Source organism: Coturnix japonica, chromosome 2 (assembly GCF_054131305.1).
Source record: "Coturnix japonica strain WE chromosome 2, WE-NBRP24, whole genome shotgun sequence".
In the NCBI taxonomy this organism is placed as follows: Eukaryota; Metazoa; Chordata; class Aves; order Galliformes; family Phasianidae; genus Coturnix; species Coturnix japonica.
Window position 1 is genome coordinate 134,217,683 of NC_140664.1, and position 24,829 is coordinate 134,242,511.

The following is a 24,829-nucleotide window of genomic DNA, read 5'->3' on the forward strand; positions in this document are numbered from 1 at the left end:
TGATGATTTCCTAAGATTTCCTTTGGGTGGTTCACAGATATTCCTGAACCCCCAAACTGGTGCTGTTTGCATAACTCAGTATGTTCTTCTTGCTGTTGTATATTTGCTTTGTTTTCTGAGAAGCTGTTTATGGTCCACTAGATACACAGTAAGGGACGGGGTATCAGGAGCCCAGCTCTGGGTATTCTCTGGCTTTTCCATGTGATTCAGTTCCTTACAACTCTTTAGCTCTCCTGTCTCTTCCTCTGTGTTTATGCACTGCCTAGCACAACAGAGCTCGGGGCTCAGCACAGCCTCTAGGAAGCAGCACCACAATACAATAAAGACATGCTCCTTTCAAAACTCTCCCACCTCCATGAATAGATGTGAGCTTGGTTCTGATCCAAGCAACCTTATCCGCAAAGTACAGAGAGAACCTGTCATGGTGTGAAATACTGAACTCTGCCTCTATTTGGAGGAAAGCCACAATTTATCAAACTAACACCACTAGGAGCAGATCCTTCTGCCTACCTAAATCCTCCTTGCTAGCTAATAGCAAGGCAGGGAGTTTTGTCTCATATATTTTTTAAAAACTGAGATGATTATTTATTCAAAGTGTAATGACTGCAATAGATGGGACTTGTAACAGATTCAGAATTAACATAATGATATTTGATAATAATCATAACATTTCACAATATTGATTGCAAGAGAGAACTGACAGCACAAGAATATACCAGCTGTCTGTACGTGTTGCATCTCCCAGCTTTTAACTTTTTGTCTCCCAAAGAAAGTTATCATTTGAGAACTTTTGTTATTAGTCCGTTTTCTTATTTCTTTATATATTTATATAGACTGAATTCAGACCCTCTTGGACGTATGTTGGTGTCCCACAGGCTCCAAGAGTCTGTCCCCAACCTCATGGGTGGTTGCCCAGTGAGGTTGTGGATGTTGTCACCCTGGAGATGTTCAAGGCTAAGCTGGATGGGGCTTTGAGTGACCTGGTCTAGTGGAAGGTGTACCTGCCTATAGTGGGGAGTTCAAAATAGATGATCTTAAGGGCCCCTTCCAACCCAAACAATTCTATGATTCTATGACTGTGGTCCTACATGGAGCCAGGGGTTGGACTCCTTGTGAATCCCTTCCAACTCAGGATATTCTATCAGTCCGACTTTATAGCCCCAAGAGACCTAGCGTGGCTCATATCCACATTGCTACTTTTTTTTTTCTCCCCTCTTTTCCTCTTTTCTCACCATCATAGTGGCTGTGTGCATCCTGCCTCCTGCCCACAGCCAGGGGCATGAGCTCCTGAGCCATGCCTGGGTGAGAGCCAATGAGGATGAACCTAAATCCAGTCCAGGGCTTGCGTTCCTGTTGCAACCCTGTGGGTCACCACAGGCCACCACGTGAACCTAGGCTCATTTTATGCATACACGTGGAGCCTGGCTATCTCACCAGTCCTGATTCAATGGCCCATGTAATCCTTTGCTGGACAGAGCTGCTGCAGTAGTGGGAGACATTTTGTGACCTGTGGATTCCTCACAGGGAGCAGAGAGGTATCTGGGGGTGAGGGAAGGGCTTTGCCCCAGAGAGTGGTGGGCATAAAGTGGGCTGCCCTGACTCAAGAAATGCCTCAGAGCTCTGAGACATATGGTCTGATTTTTGGTTGCTCCTGTGTGGAGCCAGGTGATGGATTAAATAACCCTCATAGGTCACTTCCAACTCAGGGTATTCTATAATTCCTTGATTCATTTTTACCATGCATGTCTGTGGATACCAGGTAGGGATCTAGATTTAAGTTTTCAGATTCTCAACAGCTTGTGAAAATATACGTGCATCAAAAAAAATTTCTGTATCACTGATCACATCCATTGGAGGGCCACAATAATGACGATGGGGGCCTGGAGCATTTGTGCTGTGGGAAACCACTGCCACTCCTATCACGACATAAAGGTAGAAGTGCTTCCCAGTGCTGAGAAACAAGTCTCTGTGAGCAGAGACATATGTGTATCAGAGGGAGCTGTCAGCCCCTTGTTTCAACACTTTACCTACATTCTGTCATAAGTTACATTGCAGCCCTGGAAATTATCAATGAGGAGTTGGTTATGCTTATGGAACATAAGGATGTTGTGGCAACATCTGTAGTTGGCACTTTCTACCATACGATGGAGTTTAACAGCAATGTGAAATTGGGTTGAGATGCATTACTTGGGAGAGAGAATGAGAAGAAAGCAGGGGGAGAGAGTCTGTTGACTTAAGAATCCCTCCAAAGAGCATGGGATAAGAAAATAAGGAGGCTGGTGGGACAGTCAGTCTCTGTTTGGCTAGCTGACTGCAGATTGAATAGATCTAATATTTACCTGTACTCCCAGTGCAGAGGAATTGCTGGATCTCTGGCTGAACGGGAGGGAAATGATTCCAAGCGCTGTTAAAATAACTTAATGCTTAATGCATAATACAGTTTTTCAGCTCATACTCTAGTATTCAGCTACACCTACGCTGGGGAAAACTGTTTGTCATTGTTTATGGGCTTTAAAGGGCTGATAATAGCAGGACTAGGGGAAATGGTTTTAAGTTGAAGGAGGGAAGATTTAGGTTGGATGTTAGGGGAAAGTTCTTTACTAGAAGGGTGGTTAGGTCCTGGAACAGGCTGCCCAGTGAGGTTGTGGATGCCCCATCCTTGGAGGTGTTCAAGACCAGGTTGGACGGGGCCCTGGGCAACCTGATCTAGTAAATGTGTATGTTTGGTGGCCCTGCCAGGCAGGGGGGTTGGAACTACATGATCCTTGAGGTCCCTTCCAACCCGGGTAATTCTGTGATTCTGTGATTGTAATAATTTCCCTCCTTGGAGAAAGGTGAGTTGGGGAAGAAGATATGCATTGGGATGCTTGGCTTCTTGGGCTGGTGGATGTAAAACAAGCAGGATTGCATCAAGCATTGCGGGTGATAGAAGAATGAAGCTCAAAAGACATGCTGTGCTTTAACGTGGTATACTCTGGCCTTTTAGAGCCTTGGTGAAATCCTGAAGCTTACACCTAATGTTGATTTGTCCTTGCTCAGGGAAAACATTCTCTTATAGAGGTGGATAAGTTGCCAGAGGAAATTCTTAAGGATTTGTCTGATAATGAAAAGATGATCGGAATGGCTGTGTAAAAAGCCTAAAATGGTGAGAAAGTAGCAGCAGAGTGCTTTGAGAATAATGCATTCGCTTCTCTGTATGTGTAGCTCCACAGCATCTTTTGTGTAGATTCTCAGCATTCCTGGAAAAGGAGAATATCAAGCAAAGGTGACATTTCCAGGAATCTCTTTGAAAAGAATCATCCTCATATTCATTCTCTGGAGACTGCCAGTATACTTGTGTGTGAAATTGTAAAGCCTTTTGAGAGCACAATTGAATTCAAGTTTGCAGTTGTTGGTCTGCGAGACAGGGAACTCTCTCCCAAACATGTTCTGTAGTTTCTCCCTCTCCTTTTCTCCTTTGGTCCAAAAGTTGCTGCTAGAATTGGTAACACTCAGTATTAATAAAATAATTGTTGATTTTAAATAATTGGTCTCTGCCCTACATAGTTTTTATTAGAAACTAGAGCTGAACTAGCTTCTAAAAACAAGAAATGGCTGATGTTGAGCAGAAATGGCTAAAATGTTATACAGTGAAGACGTACAAATGTTTAATGCAGTGATTTTTTGTTTTCTTTTATCTATTATCTAGTCTATTTATTTATTTTGGATGTTCAAATATGCAAAGCAGTATATTAAACATATCCTCTGGTTATTTCTTTGTGGATCCAATAATTTAATATCTGTCCCAGTGGTGGCAGAACACAAAAATGGAGGGTTCATGACTGAGAATGAGAGGGGGAGTTTTTTGCTCTCAGCAAACTCTTCCAGGCTTAAATTCCTGTAGCAGGCCATCAGGTCACGGTCCCCACTAATGAGCTACAGCCTACAGTTTTTCATGCAAAGAACTTTTAAGTCCCATGTGTTTCAGTTCTCTTGAGGGACTATGGAGAACCAGTTGATATGTTGCCATTCAGTCTGCATACAGCTGCAAAGTTCAGTTGGAATCAGCCCTCCAGTAGGCACTGATTTATTGAAGAGGACTGAGTACACTAGAGATAGTCTGTTGGAGAAGAGAGAATACATAAAAATAGAGAGAAACGCTAGAGAAACCACAGTCAAAATGGAAAACAGGGCTGGTCTTAGCTAATATCCTGAGCACTGTAAGAATGGCAGGAGAAAAGGTGATTTGGTGATCTTTCTAAGCATGCAGACTCAGTAGGATGGCCAAAGTGCTTTAGATACCCTCGATAAATATCAGAGAGATAAATGCACTTGTGAGGGCAAAAGTTTGGTGTATGTGAGATCTGAATGCCTTTTGGTGTATGTGAGATCTGAATGCCTTGTTGGAGAGCTCTGCCTCCCTTGGTTACAGAAGCAGCCTGAGTTGAGCTTCCAACTTGGAAGCCTAGAGGAGAAGCCTAGTGAGGAATCCTGAAATTGCTTTGTTCCAACAGTGGTTCCAGGAGGCGATGGGTTGAGATCCTTGCTCTTCCATATGGAGAAAGATCCCTAGGAGGAGGAGGAGTAAAGCAAAAGCAATGCAGACGGAAGGGAGGTTAAGTGAGCGGCTGAATGCACCCTGGTCCCTGCTTCTCATGCTAAGAAGCAATTGAAATATTAAAGGTAATAAAACATGATTTAGTTCATGCTGTGAACTTCAGTTATTTACTTCAGTTCACGCTTTGCATTTTATCTGCTGGGCCTCAGACTGTCTATGTTGATAAATCACAGTGTTCCAAGTATAGGAGGGGGGGAGAGGGGGGGAGGGGGGGAGTAGAACTATTTATTTTATAAGTATTCAATTATGAAAGTAGGGGAGGAGGGAAAAATGCATGAATCAAAATATATATATATATGGAGTTATAAATAATTCTAATGCCATCCTTATTTTACCCTTTCTCAGCCAGAGATCCTTATCACCATTTTAAGGATAGAAATAGCAACTTGTCCAAGAAGGTAGGAACAAAAATGACGTTTCTGACTGTTGCTGAGTTTGTCCCCTCAGTAAAGTGATTATTTTCTGGAAGGCTCTCAGCTAACTCAGATGCTCAAAGAGGAATTGCTGCTGCATCTTTAAGGGGCTACCCTTAAAATGATGAATGGTGACACTAATTGATGGAGGCCCTGATAATTAAATGGAAGGTTGAAAGTGATTTCCCTTTTTTTCTTGTATTTCTGTCTTTTTGCCACCTCCAACAAAGGACAAAATGTCACTCCTAAGTTCTGCTCTGCAGAGCTTCATCAATTTATCTCTGTTTTAAATGTTACTTGAATGTTAGATCTTTACATTTGCTTTTCTTCGTTACAGAAAAAAAGACAAACCAAGCATAATAGGCATAAAACTGTCACGAGGTCATAACTTGCATATTGCTTACTGAAAGAAAGGGGACATCTCCCATCCTATCTGTTAAATAAATACTGAAGTTTCTCTATCTTGCTGGTGTTTATACATTCTCAAGTGTAAAAAGACTAAGAGGAAAAGGAAAACAATGTAAAGAAAAAGGAAAAAGAAAAGTAAGAGAAAGAGAAAAGGAAAAAGAAAAGAGAAATGGAGAAAGAAAAAGGAAAAATAAAAGAAAAAGTCTTCATTAGAATAATTACTAAGCTAAGGCTTGGCCAAGACTTACAAATAGAATTATTTCAGGGTGATTGGATGCCACAATTTGTGTGTGCAAACTGAAACACCTTAGAGATCTAATTTTCCAAAAGCACAGAACACTCCTTTTCTATGAAAGTCATGCTCCTTACACAGCATGCCTCTCCCTCAAAACCTAAATAACCCTTCTGGATATCCAGCTTACATACAAACAAGACAAGAAAAAGCCAATAGCCTGTGGGAAGTACCAAGTTTCTCTCTGTAAATTGCCTTTGGATTGTACCCAACTAAACATTAATTAAAGAGGAACAAAATCCCTAGATCCACAGCTTTCTAGAAAGTCCTTTTGGAACCTGAATGTCTGCTTGGGCCTGAAAAATATTCCCAGCTCCTGAGTGAGTGAAGTAGGTAGCTCAGATGGTTTTCCTGCTGCTCCTGGTTTTGTCAGAGTGAGGGGTTTAAAACTGGCCAGAAACTCATTAGTTCTACTGAACCGAGGTCCAGCCCATTATGCTTCTGTGTGAATGTTTCCACAGCTATGAGTGTGTGCACAGGGGATGGTGTGGGTGCACTCCTGTGAGATCTGTACCAGACAAAGCACCTGCAGAAAGGGGATCCCAAATGTGTTGCTTCATCAGCTCTTGCAATTAGTTGCATCTAAATGTCGGGGAAAGCAATAGCAACTGCTGAATAAATGAACTGGCAAGAGGTGATCAAGAGATAATGCAGCTTTCAAACCCTAACAACTTTGTGATATTAAAGAGAAGGAAAGAAAACAAGGAACGAGCAAATGTCCATACCTGCACAGCTTACCTTCCCATCCTCATGAACTGAAATGGAGTGCAAAGAGGAGAGTTCCTACAGAAAGTGTAGATCACATTTAGCTCTACTTGCAAGGCAAGAGTCTAACTAGGATTAGACCACACAGTCTAAAGTTAGACCAGACTGTTGCATGTGCCTAAGTTCCCTTTGAATGCTTAAGAGTTAGTCTAGGAATTCATGACCAGCAAATACAGTCCCCTACCTTTTAAATGACCTGGTTCCAAGCCATCTTCAAACCACAGGATATTTTGTTTAATTCTATTCTTGCTCATTACTGACCAGCTGCTTTCACATCAGGAATGCCTCCAGCTTACCCTGAGAAATGATGCTGTCCTGAGCTGCAACATTATGGCTGATGATTATCACAAAATCTTCTCTCAGGTTCTTTTGTGGCCTTTTCTTTTACACGTTCTTTTTGTTCCTGCTAATGATAAGTAAGTCTATGCTGCTGGGAAGCAGAACACATTCATATGGCATGATGTCTCCCTTCTTCTTTGTGATAGAAAGAGTAAAAAAAAACTTGGGTGCACAAATGAGCCTGAAATGAAAAACTGTAGATTGAAATGCTGTAGACAAAATGCTACCCATCCAAAAGCTACGAGCTCTAGAGACCATCTTACAAAGCGCGTGCTCTTGGGGAGGAATAAGTATTGATATCTTTCCTGGCAGATATACAGGCAGTTCCAGTTCAGATGTTGTGTTTGTACCCACCAGACACTTTGCCAAGTTCCAGTGAGCCAAGGAAATGCTTGGCTGAATATAAGAGTTATTTGGGGTTTGAGTCATGGTGGAAATGAACCTCCCTGAACCTTGAGGCCCAAGCCAGGATTGTGAAATCGCTGTGTGTCTGGAGATCTCTCCTCTTCCATGAATAACAGCTTTGCTCAGTTGACTTTTGGAATCCATCTTTTTTGTCCTAATAATTCTACAGCAACTTCTTGGGGGAATTTATCTTAATCCACAACATGCTCATGTTTCTGTTTGTCCTAATCTAAATTTAGGCTAAAAGAAAGCTACAATCCATCCCTACTGAAAGAAAAGCTAAGAGGGAGCTTTTACTATTTGCACAGGCTAATGGAGATACATCTCCTAATTCCCTCTTTGCCTCACAGATTGAAGCCGCTTCTTGCTTGCTGTTAAAGCTGGTAACTGATTATAAAGGTAGCAATTATTTTTACATCCCTGGATGCCCAGAACAGAGGCTAGGCAGGGAGCCTCATTACTAAACAGTTTTAAATATTTATTCATGTATGTAAATTCCACCAGTCAAAATCTTGACACATTCACAGCATCACGTATTTCATTCAGTTTATCCTCTGTAATTGTTAGCAACTGCTCAACAGCTCTGAACGATGAGTCCCATTGAGAGCGGGAGGTACAATAAGTGTAGTGGCTGTTGCTACATAAATTACCTGAGAAGCCTGAGGACTGCAAAAGTCCTTCCTAGCTTTGAGCCTGGAGCACAGAGAGTGCTGCTGAAAAGTAGTTTGGTGGTTTTGGCTTTCACACTCAGTGTTTACATGGGTGTTTTGTTACCCAGTCTTCTTGAGGCAAAGATGAATGGCACAAAGAGGTATAGAGAACACAAGGTAGGAGAGGTCTGTAAGAGTCATTGCTATAAACAATAAACTAGCTGTTATGATTTCTCTTTTTGTGAAAATTTATGATACAGAATCACAATGTGCAGCTAGCAGGAGCTGATCTAGAAAGCCATATAGCATCGTATTTTAGGAACAAAAATTTTAATGGGGACATGCACAAGAATGGGAAGAGACTGAAAAGTAATAGATTAACATCACTTATGGGGTTTTTTGGTTAAAATGTATCTCCTGATTCTGATATTTCTGTTCAACTTCAAGGCCTTATTAGTTCAGAATCTGAAATGGTGGGCATTGCAACACCCGTAATTGTCCTTAGGCTATGCTCGCATCGATGGCCCTGGCATCATTAGAAACACATGGCAGCTAACCCTGAACTGCGTGGCACTGGTGCTGCAGAGCCAGCAGTCCTCTGCAGTGATGCAGCCAAACATAAGCCCGTGAAAACGGTGGTTTTCCATGTTACTGGGGCCATGTGCTGTTTACTTACTTCTTGGATATATCAGTGATGAAATTACCCGCTGTGTTCTCAGTGCTGTGCCCCAACATGCTGCCTGCCTCTTAAAGCATCAGCCAGTTCAGCCAAGGGAGAGAGAACCCTTGGAGAGATCTGAGCATTAATAAGACGCAGATTATGCCTTCCACCTTCACACAGGGCAATTTGGAAGACACTACCAAACATGTTGATAGATGAAATAAAGAGCTGAGTTTTTTCACGAGGCCAATCAGCACCAGAACAGGAAAGAAGAACAAAACACCCAAGGTTTTTTAACATATCTACAACTCGCTTGTTGCTTTAAGCAAGACACAAGCATTGAATTGAAGCCCAGAGAGGAGGTGGAAGAATTCAGACATTATTGCTATGTGCCACAAGTAATCAGACTAGAGACTTACACTGTGGAACCAAAAAGTGAATGGCTGGAGTCCCAAGTCCAGACAAGTAAAAAGTAATCAGGAGGCTGGATCTCACAGAAAGAAAATAGTGAAGAGACTTGCACTCCCATTGAAAAACAAACAAAACTGATCTTGGCACAAAATTTATCTTGGCCTTATTATTACTGCCTAAAGTTTAAGAACTGCACGCTAGTGATTATCATTTCATTGTGGAAGGAGAATGACTGCTTCAGGCTCTGGCTGAAATTATGGCATCTTGTCTCCACATAGCACTCCTCTGCATCTCCAGGCATGGTGCTTATGTGGCAAGAGGCCACCACTGAGACCTTGACACAGCCACCATTTGCTACAGACAAGACATGCTTGCTGTGCTGATATTCATGGTTCTTTGACATTTGTTCTTTTTTTATTGTTTTCTTTGAACTAGGTGATGTTAGAGTGAAAGCATATGTTGTCTGTTTTTATAAAGAAAATCATGACCAACCAGCTCATATAAATTAGAGCTGGTCTCGTAACTTCTCATTAGCGCGAGTGAATTTGAGAGCATGTGGCTTGTGCTCACCCTGACAAGGTTCTTACATCGTGTCTGTCTCCAGAACAGGCTTCCAAACTAACGAACGAGTTTTGTCCTTCTGCTCTCCCATGATGTAACCTGGCCCGTCCACTGAGTTCAGGCTGCATCACAAGCTTAGCAGAAATTACTGCAAAGAAAAGAGTGCATAAATGATTAAAAGGAGACTTGACCAGATAAGATATGAAAGCATTTGACAAAAAAAGTCCATGTTGCTGTCATAGTAATTAATGGTGAAGAGCATTTTGGTGCCATGAGTATTGTACTTAAGGAATTATATCAGCATGTTAAAAAATGCATCATGAGAGGGCACATTTCCTTTGACTTACTTTCAAATAGGAACAACTTATAGTACAGAGACATAAAAGTGTGTCAGCAAGGAAAATCATCCTTTCTTCTTGTAGTTTGCTGTAACTAGACACAATTACCAGAGGTCTGAGGGTGTACCCTGTGGTTAAATTTAAGCTTATCAAGATTTTAGCAATACTGTTTGGTGTTGCAAACAACATACTGGATGTCACAGATGGGCACGCTCAACAGAAAAATCAAAGCTTTGCAAAGATTTCACGTGGAAGTGATGGCATTTGGCCACATCTTTTGTATGAAAGAATATTAGGAAAAATATCATCTCCAGAAGAGTAGACAAACACTGGCACAGGCTGCCCAGGGCAGTGGCGGAGTTACCATCCCTGGAGATGCTTATAGACCATGGAAATGTGGCACTGAGTGACATGATTTAGCGGGCAATATTGTTGGTAGGTGCGTGGTTAAACTATACAATCTTAGAGGTCCTTTCCAACCTTAATATTTTATAATTCTATGATTCTGTGATACTATGTGCTGTCCAGCTCTCATCCTCCAACTCAATCTCAGAAAGTCTTCAGAAGAACTATAAATAAATGGTGATAAAAACGTGAGTAGGTTGCTTAAACTATATTAAATTTTTTGTACAGGGAGGCTCCATCTGCACTAGTAAATGAAATGGTCCAAATCTCTAGGGACAGGCAGCCCAGCTCTCCTGCATGTAGCTAAACTCTTCCACCAGAAAACAGCCAGGTCTGCTCTCTGCTGTCTCTTGGCAGTTCCTGCTTTGATGTGTCCTGGGGGAGGCTTAACTTCTTCACTAAGGGAGAAGTTAGAGGACAGGTGAAAAAAGTCAGTTGTAGTTCAGCTTAACCTGAGCCTGCATTAGGACTGAGCATCTTTCTTCCAGCCCCAGAGTTTTCAGTTCTGTCAGTTTATAAATACATTGCCACTTACTCTAAGATGTGCTGCAGTTTTTCTCAGTATTTTTCAAGTTTTACCTTTAACCCACTTCTGAAGTGGCTGCAGGAGGTGGTGAAGTAATCCTTGTTCATAACAATCTTTGTATTGTATGTCTGCACACAATGTCCCTTGGGATCCAGCCCCGGTGTTGGATATGTACTAGACATGACTATTTTAGCCATCACTTTTCTATTCAAGCTGTAGGATGCTGCTCTGCTCTCTCTTTCATTTGATGGCATCACCTTCTTCCAGATTTTTTGTTTTGTGTTGAGGAATGTTCCTTGATTCTGAACTGAATAGAGAGGTCACTAATGGAAACTCCGCATCCGAAACACTGGAGGTGAGAGAAAAACTACCCAGATTTGAGGCAGAGCTTTGAGTGACAATTTCTGGTTGTTAGGATATGTTATGAAATTGGCCTTCATTTCCGTGCCTGTAGCAAGGGAGACCACCATGTAAATATAGCAACAAGACAAGCCCAGTCTGTGCACATCAGCTTTCTGTCTAATTCTCCAGTGACCTGTTGCTTGAGCAGTGATTTACACTAACCAGGGTGTGTTGGCATTTAACATCTACTCTGTGTGGCTATTGATCTTCACAGGACATCAGCCCACTGCCTGCATAGAATCATGAAATCATTAAGGTTGGAAAGACCACTAAGATCATCTACTTCAACACAGCATGTTAGAAAACAAGTTGAGAAAGGAGTATGAGTGACACCAGGGGACAAAGCTGCCATCTGGGGGCTGAGGCCCTGAAAGAACAAACATTCTAGTTGAGCTTTGTGTGTTTCCCCACTAAGTGTTAGATGCTAAGTCTGATTAATACAGTCTTCTCTTGCTTTGTCATCAAAACCTTTGGTGGTGTCTAAATTCATGAAAAACATGTTTCTTTTACCAACAAATTGATTTGATTTTCTTTGATAAATTATGAGTTACCATAAAAGAAGAAGCACTCTGTGTGCCTGGTGACAACTTCCTTTGAGGTAGAGTGTATTAATCTACATACCACATGTGCTTTGAAGTCAGAACAAAATCCTGAATCGTGATGTGTGTGCATGATAAAGAGACAGACGGCGAGGTCAATTCTGCTCTGCTGTATCTGTGTAAATTCAAATCAATGCCAAGGCTGCAACTTGGGATCAAGATTGGGCCCACTGTGTTATCTCCAGGCATACCCCATGCTCAGCAGGATGCAAGAGGAAAGAGAGAAGTGAAAATTCCCCATTTTAGCTGTATTCCATCTCCTTGGTGAAATGTGCTTTGACCAGAGGACAGTCTTGCACTTTAAAAGTAATATTGCATATCTGTGTAGAACAGCCTAAAGTGAACTGGAAATAAAGAAACTCAACCAAAGCAGTTACGATTGAAAATATCGGTGTGACACAGGTGAAATAACTCATAATGCTTTTTACTGACAAAGCATCAGCAAGATATAGAGCCTATTTCTCCACTCATACCAGTTTAGCAACCTCATAACTCACTGGATGGCAACAGAAAAAATCTTGATTTGTGCTGGCTCAAGAGGGTCAGGCAGTTACCCAGATTTCTCTGTCCAGCTCCTTCATTTGCTTTTACCATAATCTATCCTTCCCAAGGCTGCTGTTGCTGAAGCCTGTAGTTCCTACTCTGACAGCTCCAGTGATGCATATAGAAGCTGTGGATGTCCTATGCCTCAAGGTATTAAAGGCCCTGGGCAATTTGATGTAGTGGATAACAACCCTGACCACAATAGAGTGGTTGGAACCAAATGATCATTAAGGTCCTTTCCAACCCAAGCCATTCTATGATTCCACTACTCATTATTCCTCACTTTTCTTGCTGTGATCTTACACTCTCTCCTTTGGCTAAAGCATGTACCTCATGTACAGCACTACTGAACTGGGATATAATTTGCCTTATGATTTATACTTCCCAGGCATCTCCTAGCACACCTTGGTCAAGTAAAACTACTGGGGTATGCTTATCACAAGCATATGCTTGGATAAGATGAGAAAACCACAGAATAAAATACAGAGGTGAGGAAATCATTGGAAAGAACTGTCATTGCTGGGATCCATACTACAGCCCATAATACTCAAAGCCACAGAAACAATAAATCCATACGCAGTGTGCAGGATTTCACATGCAGCCCTGTGAGGATGTGCTCTGGGATGGATGGAGGCATTGTATCTCCTCCCAGCACAGGATCACTGGGGCTGGAAGATGTCTTTGGAGATCACTCGGTCCTATCTCCCTGCTCAGAGAGGGCAAGATATGCAGGGACTTGTCTGCTGGACTTTTGAGTATCTCCAAAGAAGGCAATGCTACCACCTGTCTGGGCAACCTGAGCCAGTGTTTGATCAACCTTAATGTAAAAAGGACTCCTTTGAGTTTAATGGAATTTCCTGATTCAAATTTATGCCCATTGCCTCTTGTCCTGTCATTGGATATCACTGAGATAAATTTGGCTTTACCTTCTTTACGCCCCAATAGGTATTCATACACATTGATACAAAGTCCCTGCTCTTCTCAAGGCTGAGCAATCCCAGCTCTTGCAGCCTCTCCTCTCCAATTCCTTAATCGCTTTTATAGCCCTTCATTAGATTCACTCTAGTACGTTCTTTTCATACTGATGAGATCAGAAGAGGACCCAGCCCTGCAAATATGTCTGAATAGTGCAGAGGAGAAGGATCGCCTCCTTCAACTTGCTGCTGCCACAGGAAGCTGTTAGCTTTCTTTACAGCAATGGAGCACTGCTGACTTATGTTGGACTTAGAACCCCAGATCAGTTTCCACCATGATGCCTTCCAGATGGCTGGCTCCCAGCATCTAGTAGTATATGAGTTTGTTCCTCTTCAGATGCAGGAGCTGAAATGTCTCTTTGTTGAAGTTCATGAGATTCCTACTGGTCATTTCTATAGCCTGTTGATATCTCTCTAAATAGCAGCAGAGCCATTGGCCAATTCTCCCTGTTTTCTGTCATCTGCAACTTTGCTGATGGTCCAGTCTGTCCAAACATTTGGGTAATAACTGAATCAGCTGAACATTATGTCCTCCACTAGTATCTGGCCTCCGTTTTGTGCTGCTGATCACAACTGCTTGGCTTTAGGTGCACTGCCAGGTCTACCTGTCAGTCTACCTCACTATACACTTAACCTAGCCTATACTTCATCAGTTTTTCAGTATGGATGTTATATGAGTCACCATCAAAGGCCTTGCTAAAATGGCAATAAACAACATCCACTGCTCTCTCCTCAACCACCAAGCCAGTCACCTCATGATAAATGACTATTGGTTTGGTCAGACAGGATTTCTTCTTCACAAGTCCAAGCTACCTTCTCCCAGTCATTTTTTCATCCTTCTTATGGAAATGTCTCCAGGAAGATTTGTGCCATCATCATCTCGAGGTTCGGGGTGAACCCAAATGGTCAGTGGCTCCCAAGATCCTTCTTTCCCTTCTTGGATTCAGGAATGACATTTGTTTCCTTCCACTCCTCAGGAACCTCTCTCAGTCACCAATGACTTTTTAAAGGTAATGGAGTAGACTCTCAGTGTCATTGGTCAGATCCTTCAACGCTCATGAGTGTGTTCTATGTAGTTTCATGGAATTCATTTTAAGTGTTTGCTAACCTGATCTTTCTGTATAGAGGACGGGTCTTGGTATCTCAATCCACGCTTTGCTACTGGTCTCATGGTCCTGGGATTCCTGAAGACAAGACTTAACAGGTAAAAACCAGTAAAGATTCTTCAGCACAATATCCATCTATGAACGAAAATGCAGATTCCCTTCTTTTTTTCTTATAAATAGTTAAAAAAAAAAAAAGAAAAAAAAGTATATAAATGCAGATTAAACTAAGTAGCACATAGAAGCCAATTTTAAGAAGATAATTATTCAGTTAGATCCTCCCTTGTGCTTGTGAGATTGCCAAATAAATTCTTTTCTTATTAGAATAGGAATCTCTTTGACTTATCAAGAATGTTTCAATGACACAGTCTAGTCTTCTGCGTTTTCCTTCCATGCCTATAAATACTGTAGAGTCTCATTTATAAATACTGCAAAGGCTTGCCTATAAATACTGTAATCTTACTTACGCAGAAGTCAGTTGGGGTCTTCAAATAGTTTCCCTTTATACATACCTCATGGTATTATTTGGGGTTCTTCTCAGCATGTGATAGCAAGAGAAGCAACCAGGAAGGCAAAGATGCAATCTGTATGTTGGATCTATTTCAGCAATTATTTTGGTGTGTGTTATATGTAAGAGATCATTTGCATCTACACCATCTTCAGCTTTTCATTTATTTATTTTTTAATACGAATATATATATATATATATATATATATGTTTGAAGGGTGGTTGAGAGAGGAAAGAATTTGTTTGGGATCTTATCAAGAAATAAAAGAACACACAATACATCTTATGAAAGAAGAAGCATACTGTGCCTTTTTTTTTTCCACTGGCCTACTGCCTAAGGGAAACATTCACTGGCAAATCTAAAACTTGTTCAAAACCCTTTGGAGAAGCAGACTATTATTAAATTATTTATTTTATCTTTGAAGTGCTTCCATTTTTACACTGTTAAGGATTTCTCTGTAAAAAGCCAGGGTGCCTGAGAATGTTTGGCCTGTAGTGATCTTTGAAACATAAGCCTCTTTTTTTTTTTTTAATATTTCTTTCCCCCCTCCCTCTCTGTCTTTTCTTCTTCCCCAGTTTCTCAGTATAAATGATGATCTGATGTGGAGTGCCTGTACCCACTGGGGAAATTTTAGTAGACCTTTAGTAGCTGGAAACAAACAACCCCTGATTTGGTCCGTGTTTGCTTAATTCTTTTTTTAAGAGAAACAAACCTGGCAGAATCAAAAGGGTAGGAGACATATTCAAATGCTCTCAAGCGATTATTAAAATGTTATGCAATTAACTGTTAAGATCATGCCTGTAGCAGCATCTTTTGAAATACCTGTGCTAGCAGAGCCTTCTGAAAACAGCACAGGAAAATAATCCATTTGCAAGGCTACCTGCCATTGAGGCATGCACATCGGAGACCCCATTTAATGGGAGAACTCCTGCTGATTTGCGTGGGCTTTGATGGAGCCTGAAGAGAGCTCTGCTGTAGTTCCTCAATGTGATCTTTGCAGACTCAAAGAATGGAGAATCACACTGCTATATGATGAGCGTAGTGCTTCATGCTGGAGTTATTCCGAGGTGACTGCAGCAGAGCTAATGGGGCTGAGCCCTCTGCGGGTGATGGGTATGGGGAGGGATGCTAAGCTGGATGCTGGATGTGGTGCTGCTACCAACAGGAGCTGCAATGCTTGAATATACCAGGACCATCACTGGTTCAGCAGGGTTTCTTACCAGGCTGCAGAAAAAGATGACACAATGTGCAGGCTAGAGTGGGAGCCTGATAGAAAAATGTCTCTTATAGCAATATTATGGGATAAAGCTGCCCTCAGCAGTGAGAAATTAGCACACTGGTAATCACAGGATGGATTTAGTTGGAAGGAATCTCAAAGATGAGCCAACTCCAGTCCTTCTGCCATGGGCTGACTGCCCCCCATTGGCTCAGGCTGCCCAGGGCTCCGTCCAACCTGGCCTTGAGCATCTCCAAGGATGGGGCACCCACAGCTCACTGGGCAACCTGTGCCAGTGCCTCACCACTCTCTCAGTGAAAAATATCCCTCTGATATCTAATCTAAATCTCCCTTCTTTTAATTTAAAACTATTCCCCCTTGTCCTATCACTATCTACCTGTGTAAAACAATTTCACTTCTGCTTATAAGCTCCCTTTATGCACTGGCAGGCCATAATGGGAGATGTAGGACATCCCACGGCAAAAGGAGTTGCTGAAGCAGTTGATGTTGCTGCCTACAGTGTGTAACATGCCAGCTAGCACCAACCCATAATGCTCACTGGTCTTCACTGAGATGTATTGTGGGGAATTTCTAGCTCCCAAGATTACTGGTAGTGAGATGCTTTCCCTCTTATCTAGCTCTCTGATTGAAGGGCACAGCTAAAATGAACTGAAAGCTTGTACATTTATATCTCTGAACTTCATTTCACAAGGGAGAGCTTCGGCATTGTTCTGTTTTGTCTTGTGCAACCTCCTTCTTGCTGTCTTAACTGCATATGATGATTAGGTAAATGAGTCTCTTCTTTCCTGTAAGTAATGGGCGTTTTCAGTCTTCAGAGCAGACTGGGTTGCACTGGATCATCTCACGCTTTTTGCACTCAGCATATTGCCTGTCATTAGAAATCTGCTCATCTCTTCATTTCTAAGGCCAGTTAAGTGCACACGGCTGTAAATGCCTTCCAGGTGCTGTCTCTGCTCCCACAGCTCTACTTCTACAAAATATTCAGAAAGTAATGTGCTGGAAGCGCAGCTTGGGATGGGTTGCCCTAAGTCCAAAGCTGCGCTTTCAGGTCAGATCAGTCACCTCTGCAGATCTGAATCTGAGCAGTCACATATCTGCCCTCCCACGAACAGCCAAGATGGAAATTATCTTCCCCGTTATGGTAAGCCTAAATCCATGATCTGGCAGAACAATCTCTGATATGAGGTTAATCTGTGAATAGTTCTGAACAACTTCTGGCAGACCATTGCTGAATGTCCTGTGGTCTTAAATCCAGCACTTTGACCCCAAAGCCGGAAGGGGCCAATCATCCAACCAAGGCTTAAGGCTGCTACAGATTCTGTATTATCTGGGAGTTGGACTAGATGACCTTTAATGGTACCTTCCAACTCAAGCGATTCTACGGTCCTGTGATTTTGATGAGAAGGAATGGGCCTACAGTGCCAGGTGACCATGTCTTATTTCTCATGACAAAACTTCAGCAAGTGCAAATAACAACTGTGGGACAGAAAAAGCAATATTGAAACGTTAATAATTCAGAGGTTTGTGTTACTGTGAGCAGCCAAGACAACAGGCCAGCCTGTGGTTTCTGAGAAAGCAGTGAGAATTGGCGAGGTCGCATTTCAGCCCTTAAAAAGGACAAGTTTGGAAGAGTCCTGCTAAAATCAAAGGAATTGCATGTGCTTGTGGGTGTCCCTAAGGCAGCTGCTTCTGATAGACTGAGAGGTTGACAGAGCAGAGTACAAGGAGAGAAAAGCCATTTTCCTCGTGTACAACATAAAACCCAGAGCCAATAAACAGCATTATATTTATGTTCCCCAAATAACGTGGTTTTTTTTCTTTCAGGTTTTTAGCATTTTCATCTGCTACTTGCAGAGCCCGACACTCAAGTTCCCTCTTAGCAGATGGAAATTGAAGGAAAAAAAAAAATTAAAAAAAAAAAAAGACGGTATGTGCTGGCATATCCATATGGCATTCAAGTGAGAAATCACTTGGAACACAGGGCCTCTTGTGGGGTCACAGCCTCCATACGTTCTTTGATGGGTGCAAAGGGTCCAGAAACTTGTTGCTGCCATAGCAGCGGGGGAAAAGGTTTGGTTCAGCACAGGCTGAAAATCGCTGCTGGAGGAGGAGGAGAAGGCATGAGCTATGAACAGCCCTCAAGGTATTTAGATCCCTACCTGCCCTTGAAGTCTTGGGCACCATTGAGAATCTGGACCTGAGTGCTTTTGAATGATTTCCAGCCTCATGCTGAAAGACGATAATTACAACAGAGCAGATATACTCTGGCTTTATCATGTGTGATAAATCTGATCTGAGTAAAGCTCTCCAGCACAGAGGATCTGCAGAGGATGCTGTGTGCTGTGTGGGGAGAGTTTGGGCGATGCAGGAGCTTCATGTGGGCTTTCTGTCTTATTAGGAGGACGTGTGAAGACTGCATGTACTACAGAAAGAGAATGAGTGGATAAAAGACACCTTCACACATTGTTCTGAGAAGCTCAGCACTCTGTTCGAGTCTTCTGAGCAGCTACATGAATGCCAAAGACTGACTTTGAGCAGTCTCTTTTCTCTTGTCCCCCTGTGCTATATAAACTTGCTCTACAGTCATCTGGTACATCCGTATTCAGATTTTCATTGACTCCAGCAGGTTTGGCATCAGTCCTGCGTACGTATAGATCTGTCTATGTAACTCTCCTATCTGTTTACATATCTGTCTTATGTATTTATTTTCCCTAGTACCCACCACTGCAATGTCTAAGGCAGGAATCATCCTCCACAATGCCAATTTCTTTTGGCTTCTTTCCTGTACATGTTTGGCTTTGCACTTTTCCTCTGAAATTGTGGCTGGGATTCTCAGTTATCCTGAGATGTTGCTCAAGCTCTACTTCAAGGCTCTACCACCATCTTCCATGGGAGTAGACTCAAAGTCAGGCTGAGCTTTTCAGGGTATCCTGCCTTACAGCAGAGTTTGGGGTTACAGTGCACCCTCTGATCCTATAACAAGCAAAAATAAGTGGAATGTGATTTTTCCAGAAAATCAGAGAGGCTTCAGAGACTGCAGATGCTTTCCTATCTGGCCAGGCTTAGTATCAGTTGTTGCTTCTCTTCTTAGGAGTTAAAATAGCTGTGAGGAATACATATTTTTTGAAAACAGAATAGAACAGAATTTGCAGAAAGAAAACTGTACTCAAAACTTTGTTCTGTATCATAAACACAACCTTAACCTGCCAAGCATATAAATGTGATGAGGGAAAAAATCCATTTGTTCACATTCAGAGTGCCAAGGGGAGGTTGTGAAGTCCCAGGCTGTGGAGAGTCCAAGGCTCTTCAGGAGGCTCAGACTCTCAGCAGCAGATTGCTATGATCCTTCCCAAGCTCCTTCACAGCCAAAACCCACCACCACCAATGCCCCAAGCCCACTCATGCAATGGGAAGCCTTGGGCTGACCTCCAGCTCCATGGAAGGCTTCCAGGAATTCAGCATTGGCCATTCAGCTCCAAAGCAGCTGACAGACATATCTCTGTGCCCCTCAGAACTCCCTCCCAAAAAGCTGCTTGTTTACATGCCATTATGTTAAAGACTAATCTTTGTTACAAGTGCTGACGCAGACTTTTCATTAGTAAGCACCTCTGAACTTGAGTGGCTCCAGGTCAAGTCAGTTGTTACTTCTAATTTTTCAAGAGGAAAGAGCTTTTTGAAATAGTGCCCTTCTCTATTTCTTTGTTTCTACCCTTTACTCATGTCTAACTGGCCTTTAAAGAGCCTTATCAGAGGTGTGCACTTATAAAGATGAGGGGCTTTTTTTGTGACAACTATGCAAAAGACAGCAAAATCCAAATGCAGCTAACACTTGTTTGTGCATTGGAAGTCCAAAGAGCCAGTCATTATATATGGACAGATTTATACCAGACGTAAGTATTGCTTGGCAAGGGTCCTTCTTTAATTGCATTATACAAACATAACAGAAAATTGACCCAAAGGGGGAAAACAATTTTATCCTTAGAACACTCTTCTGACTAAGTACAGAGCTTTTAATTAAATTCCCTATACAAAGTGACTGCCTGTCTCTCATGTTGAGTCTAATTGATATCAAAGCCATCCTTAAAATCGATATTTTTTCTGGGAAAAAAAAAGAGCAACTACCCTCTCCACCCCAACAGAATTCAATAAATAATTTGATAGTACTTGACTCCTAACTGTAATCTTTGTCTCATTTGAGCAGAATATAAAGTGAAAATTTGTCCCCACTGCCCCCCCAGCATTCCCATTGCATTGCAAATCAGTCACCGCAAAATGTCCGTATCCCAGATCTGCTGCTTCCATTTATTTGCACACTGAGCAAGGGAGGAATTTAAAACCTTCAAGTGGCAACACATTTACACCACTTTTGTTACCTATTTTATGTTTTTCACTTATTTGTGATTACGGTTGCAATTGGATCCCATTAGAAGGCTCTGTAAGATCAAAGGCTTGTTAGGGTGGGCGGTAGACAAACCCATGCTCTTTCAAGCCTGCTAACGGAGAGTTTGCAGTGCACCATACCCTGCTGCAAACCCATAAGCAGGTGCTTAACTCTGCTAGGAATAAAGGCATGTGGGGCTCTAAAAGATGAGGATCAGCTTTGATGAGGCAAACACAAATCAAAGAAGCGAGCCTTGTTCATTACCTTTGCTTTCTAAGCAGCCTCTTTCATCTGCCCTTCTTCCCTGTCAATCTGTCCCACCATAGCTGGCAAAACAGCTGGTCCCCTTCAACAGGAGTGGGTTAGAAAATGGATAGGGGAGAGCAAAAATAAAAATGAAGGCAAACATTCCTATTTCTTGGGCTTCTTTTCTACCTTTTATTTATTTATTTATTTATTTCAACAAGAATAATGCAGTGCAGTGGGGAACTGAAAGTCTGACCTTGGCTACTACCCCACCAAAAAAAAAAATGATTGAAAGTCAAGGCAGAATTAGTGTGTGCGGCCCTTTTGCATTGCCTGTTCCTGATAAAAGCAGGAAACATCTCTGCAGAGACCATTGCTGAGTGAGGGAGCACGTACTTGAAAGCTCAGCCCTGATTCTTCGTTTTCTACTCTGTAATGTCTCTCTGTTGATATTGGCCCTTGGGGACTCTTGCTACAAGCACAATTTTCTTTCAAGAGCGTATGCTAATTGTGGCATTAGGGGTGTATTTATGATCCCTAGCTGGCTGTGGCAGGTAAGATGGAGAGGGAAGTGATACTGAGTCTGCAGGCAGACCGTACTCATAAAGCATGATTTTGTGCTTCCTATGCTCTGTGACATCCTGAAGCGCAAGGGATTAGCATAAAGAGAAACCTGCCTCAGTGGAATAAAAATTCATCCATGATTTAGGCAGGTGAGCCAGCTCCTCAGACCTCAGTGTGCTTGTGCTCCAGTATAATGACTTGAGAGATGGTTTTCATAGGCAGACAGCAAAGCCTATCTGCTGTACTGGGCTTTGGGAAAGGGGAAACTGGGGGAAGGTTGAGGGGATGGAATGATTTTACTCTTTTGCTATCATATCTGTAATCCTTAATTATAAATATGTATATATATCATTTATCTAGTCCTGGATATCATTTAGTTTCTTTCTAGAGTGGTCTTGTGCCCTCATACCTACTCTGTGGTCTACCTCAGAAGAAAAACGCCGTGGCCAGAGAGACAGCAGCCAATCATCCCTCCTTAATGGCTTCCAGTGGCACCAAGAGAGATTCACGTTAGGTATTAGGAAAATATTTATCTCAGAAAGAGTGGTGATGTATTGGCACAGGCTGCCCAGAGACATGATGGGGTCACCATCCCTAGAAGTGCTCCAGAACTGTGGCTATGTGGCACTGAGGGACGTGGTTAATAGGCATGATGGGGATGTATTGGTGATTAGATAATTTAGTGGTCTTGTCCAACCTTAATGATTCTGTGATTCTATAACAGGTCTCATTTGGGGTTTGCATCTCAGGAACCTTTTAAAGATTGGTTGCCAGCTTTGCCAGACAGATGGGATCAACACTTTCTTGCCCATCTGGTATGGCAGCCAACCCTAGAAAGCAAAACCAACCCCACCACAATGCAAAGGCCCTTGTAAACGGCATGTGTTCACACACACCACCATTTCCCACTTAGGATAAACTTTTTCAGCTATGTGCAATACAACTAAAATATTCAGCAGAGGTTGTCCATACATCTGAATGCATGGGAAAGGGAGAAGGGCTGGAAATGAATACTGATGTGAAGGCTCAGTGTACCTCGGGTGTATGCGTCACTATTTTATATGCTCTGCTAAAGGTTTACATCCTGATTCTGCTCCCAGCAGCACAGATGGAAATCTGTAATAATGGGGCTGATGTCAGAATCCCACCACTCCAAACATGGTGCGTATTTCTGTCCAGTAGGCCAAGCATTTCAGTGCTGTCAGGAAGATCTCTCTTCCTATTAAGCTGGATTTCTTAGGTATTCTCATAAAGATTGCCATAGAATTTCTATCAATGATCTGGTCCTTAAAGTAACAATTTGCAGGCTATTGTTATCATTAGTATACATAGTATCTGAATTGGTAACTTAATTGTTATTATTACAATCAATAGATCTTGCCTTCCTTGGTCCCGTAAAATGCAGCCAGTGGAAAACCCCTTAATAAGAATGATCTCAGTTTGGAGGCAGGTCTTGGAAAATCCCTGCAGTGATGGAGGTACTAAAGGGAACATCCGTACCCACCCAGAAGGCAATTCCTGCACTCTCTAACATACTGAAGAAAGTGCCTTTTCTGAGACGTATTCTTAGCGCAGGCACAGGTTGCCCAGAGAGCTGGTGGTTGCCCCATTGTGGGAGACACTCAAAGTCAGGCTGGATGGGGGTCTGAGCACCTGATGGAGCTGTGGGTGTCCTTGTTCATCGCAGGGGGGCTGAACTAGATGGTCTTTAAGGGTCCCTCCCAACTCAAACAATTCTATGATTCTCTGGTATTTTGATTTAGAGAAGAATTAAACGGTCATTTTAAATTGTTGAAATGTATATGGATATACAATAAATTTTGTTTTGTTAAATGTATGGCACAGAGGCCCCCAGCATAACAGGTTAATTTTACCATGGATAAGTTGCTTTGAGTTAAGAGAAACATTTACTTACTGGAAGAGGCTCTGTTGTCACAGCAGCACCGGTGGAAAGAAGAGTGCATCTTGGCCAGCCCTTAACATGAGCCCAAGAGATAAGTGTTTCCAGTGCTGCATGCCAGTGATGTAGGGAGATTTGTCTCCTGCCCAAGCTAATGGCAGAGCCATGTCACCATATGTGTGGTTAGTTTCCAGCAGCTCCTCACTTTTTCAGCATGAAGGGAGGATGACAGATTGTGTATTAGACAAATTACTCTTCTCTTGAAAGCAGCAGTCATGGTGATATCCAAATGCCTTCTTCACTCTCTCTTCACTGAACAATTTCTGCACCATCATTCAAAGCTCTCCGCTTTGCAATGAAGAGGTGGATAGTAAACAACAATTATAGCCCAGCTCCTTTGCTCCCAGCCAGCACAGCCCAAGGCGATGCCTGTATCAGTGAAGGCAGAAGGCTGCAGTCCATTCCGTGATTCTCAGGCCAGCTGGCATGGCATGATGGCCATGGACCAATCATTATCTGGAAAACAGGGTGGCCACATCCCAGCTGCCTGCTGAGAACAGGCCCAGCCAAATACCTGCTAGGGAAGATGGTCATGGGGACAGTGACCGCGTAACCTTGCTGAGCTTTGAGCTTGTGTCCTCCTAACAGCAGTGACTCTGGGGGTCTGCATGGATAGCAGGGAGGAAAGCAGTCATTGCCTGCCTGTTGAGGGCTCCCAGGAAAGCCTCCAAACAAGCAGGTCCACCAGAATGATAGGCAGGAGGCAGGAACTGATGTCCTCTGGGGAAGCTGAGATGACTGGATATCAGGCTGGACATTTGGAAAAATTTCTTCTCAGAAAGAGTGGTGACGCAATGGCACAGGCTGTGCAGGGAGGTTGCAGAGTCACCGTCCCTGGAGGTGTTCAAGAAACATGGAAATGTGGCACTGAGGGATGTGGTCAGTGGGCATGGCAGTGTGTTGGCTGCATGTGGGGATCTCAGTGGTTTTATCCATCCTTAATGATTTTGTGATTCTACAATGACCAGTGTGTCAGGAATAACCCTCTTGAGCTGTTCTCCTCTGAGGACAAACCCACAGTTCCCATCAGCCACATATTGCCAGGGTTTCAGTGCTCCATGTAACCCTGCTTTCTTGTGTTTGCTGTTGCCTCATATCATGCATCTTCCAACATATTCTTTAGGCACCATCCTATTCACAGAACTGATTCTTGGATTACCTCTTCAGTTATCATTTCTGCCCTTCTCTTTGCCCCCTCCTCAAGCTCCTGCTGCTACTCTGTCACTGTGGATAGTGCATTGCCCTCTAATGGATAGATTTCAGACTGAGTTCCTCACTCAAGCCAAACTGTGAGCAGAGTCCTTTGACCCACGAATGAGACATGTTACCCATGTCTAAGCCACTTTCTATTCCCTGCTCTTCTTGAATCAAAATAATATTTATATATATATATATTAGAGCAGACATGAGTCTGAATGTTGCAGCTATTTTTAAGAGCAGGCAGAGGGAATCTGTGCCATTATGAATCCTCATTCCTTCGTGTCCATGTATGCTTTAATTGGCTTCAGATGGGAAAGCATTAACAAAGCTGATTTCTGTG

The 24,829-nt window shown here is 42.5% G+C and overlaps 1 protein-coding gene across 2 annotated transcripts; it reads right to left on the reverse strand.

The window, feature by feature from the left end:
- Positions 1 to 2,808: 2,808 nt before the first annotated feature.
- LOC146762174 (uncharacterized) lies at positions 2,809 to 23,680 on the reverse strand. Of its 2 annotated transcripts, none has more exons than XR_014943202.1 (3): positions 23,245 to 23,680; positions 9,529 to 9,650; positions 2,809 to 4,099 (listed from the first exon to the last, which is right to left on the reverse strand). XR_014943202.1 is itself a non-coding variant. In XM_085539028.1 (3 exons), exons 1-3 carry the CDS (start codon positions 23,291 to 23,293, stop codon positions 3,964 to 3,966), a joined length of 324 nt encoding a protein of 107 aa, XP_085395154.1. In that variant the 5' UTR covers positions 23,294 to 23,680; the 3' UTR covers positions 2,809 to 3,963. The 2 variants fall into 2 exon arrangements, 1 of the variants encoding a protein (XP_085395154.1); XM_085539028.1 differs by having other exon boundaries at positions 9,512 to 9,650.
- Between the last annotated feature and the right edge of the window lie 1,149 nt (positions 23,681 to 24,829).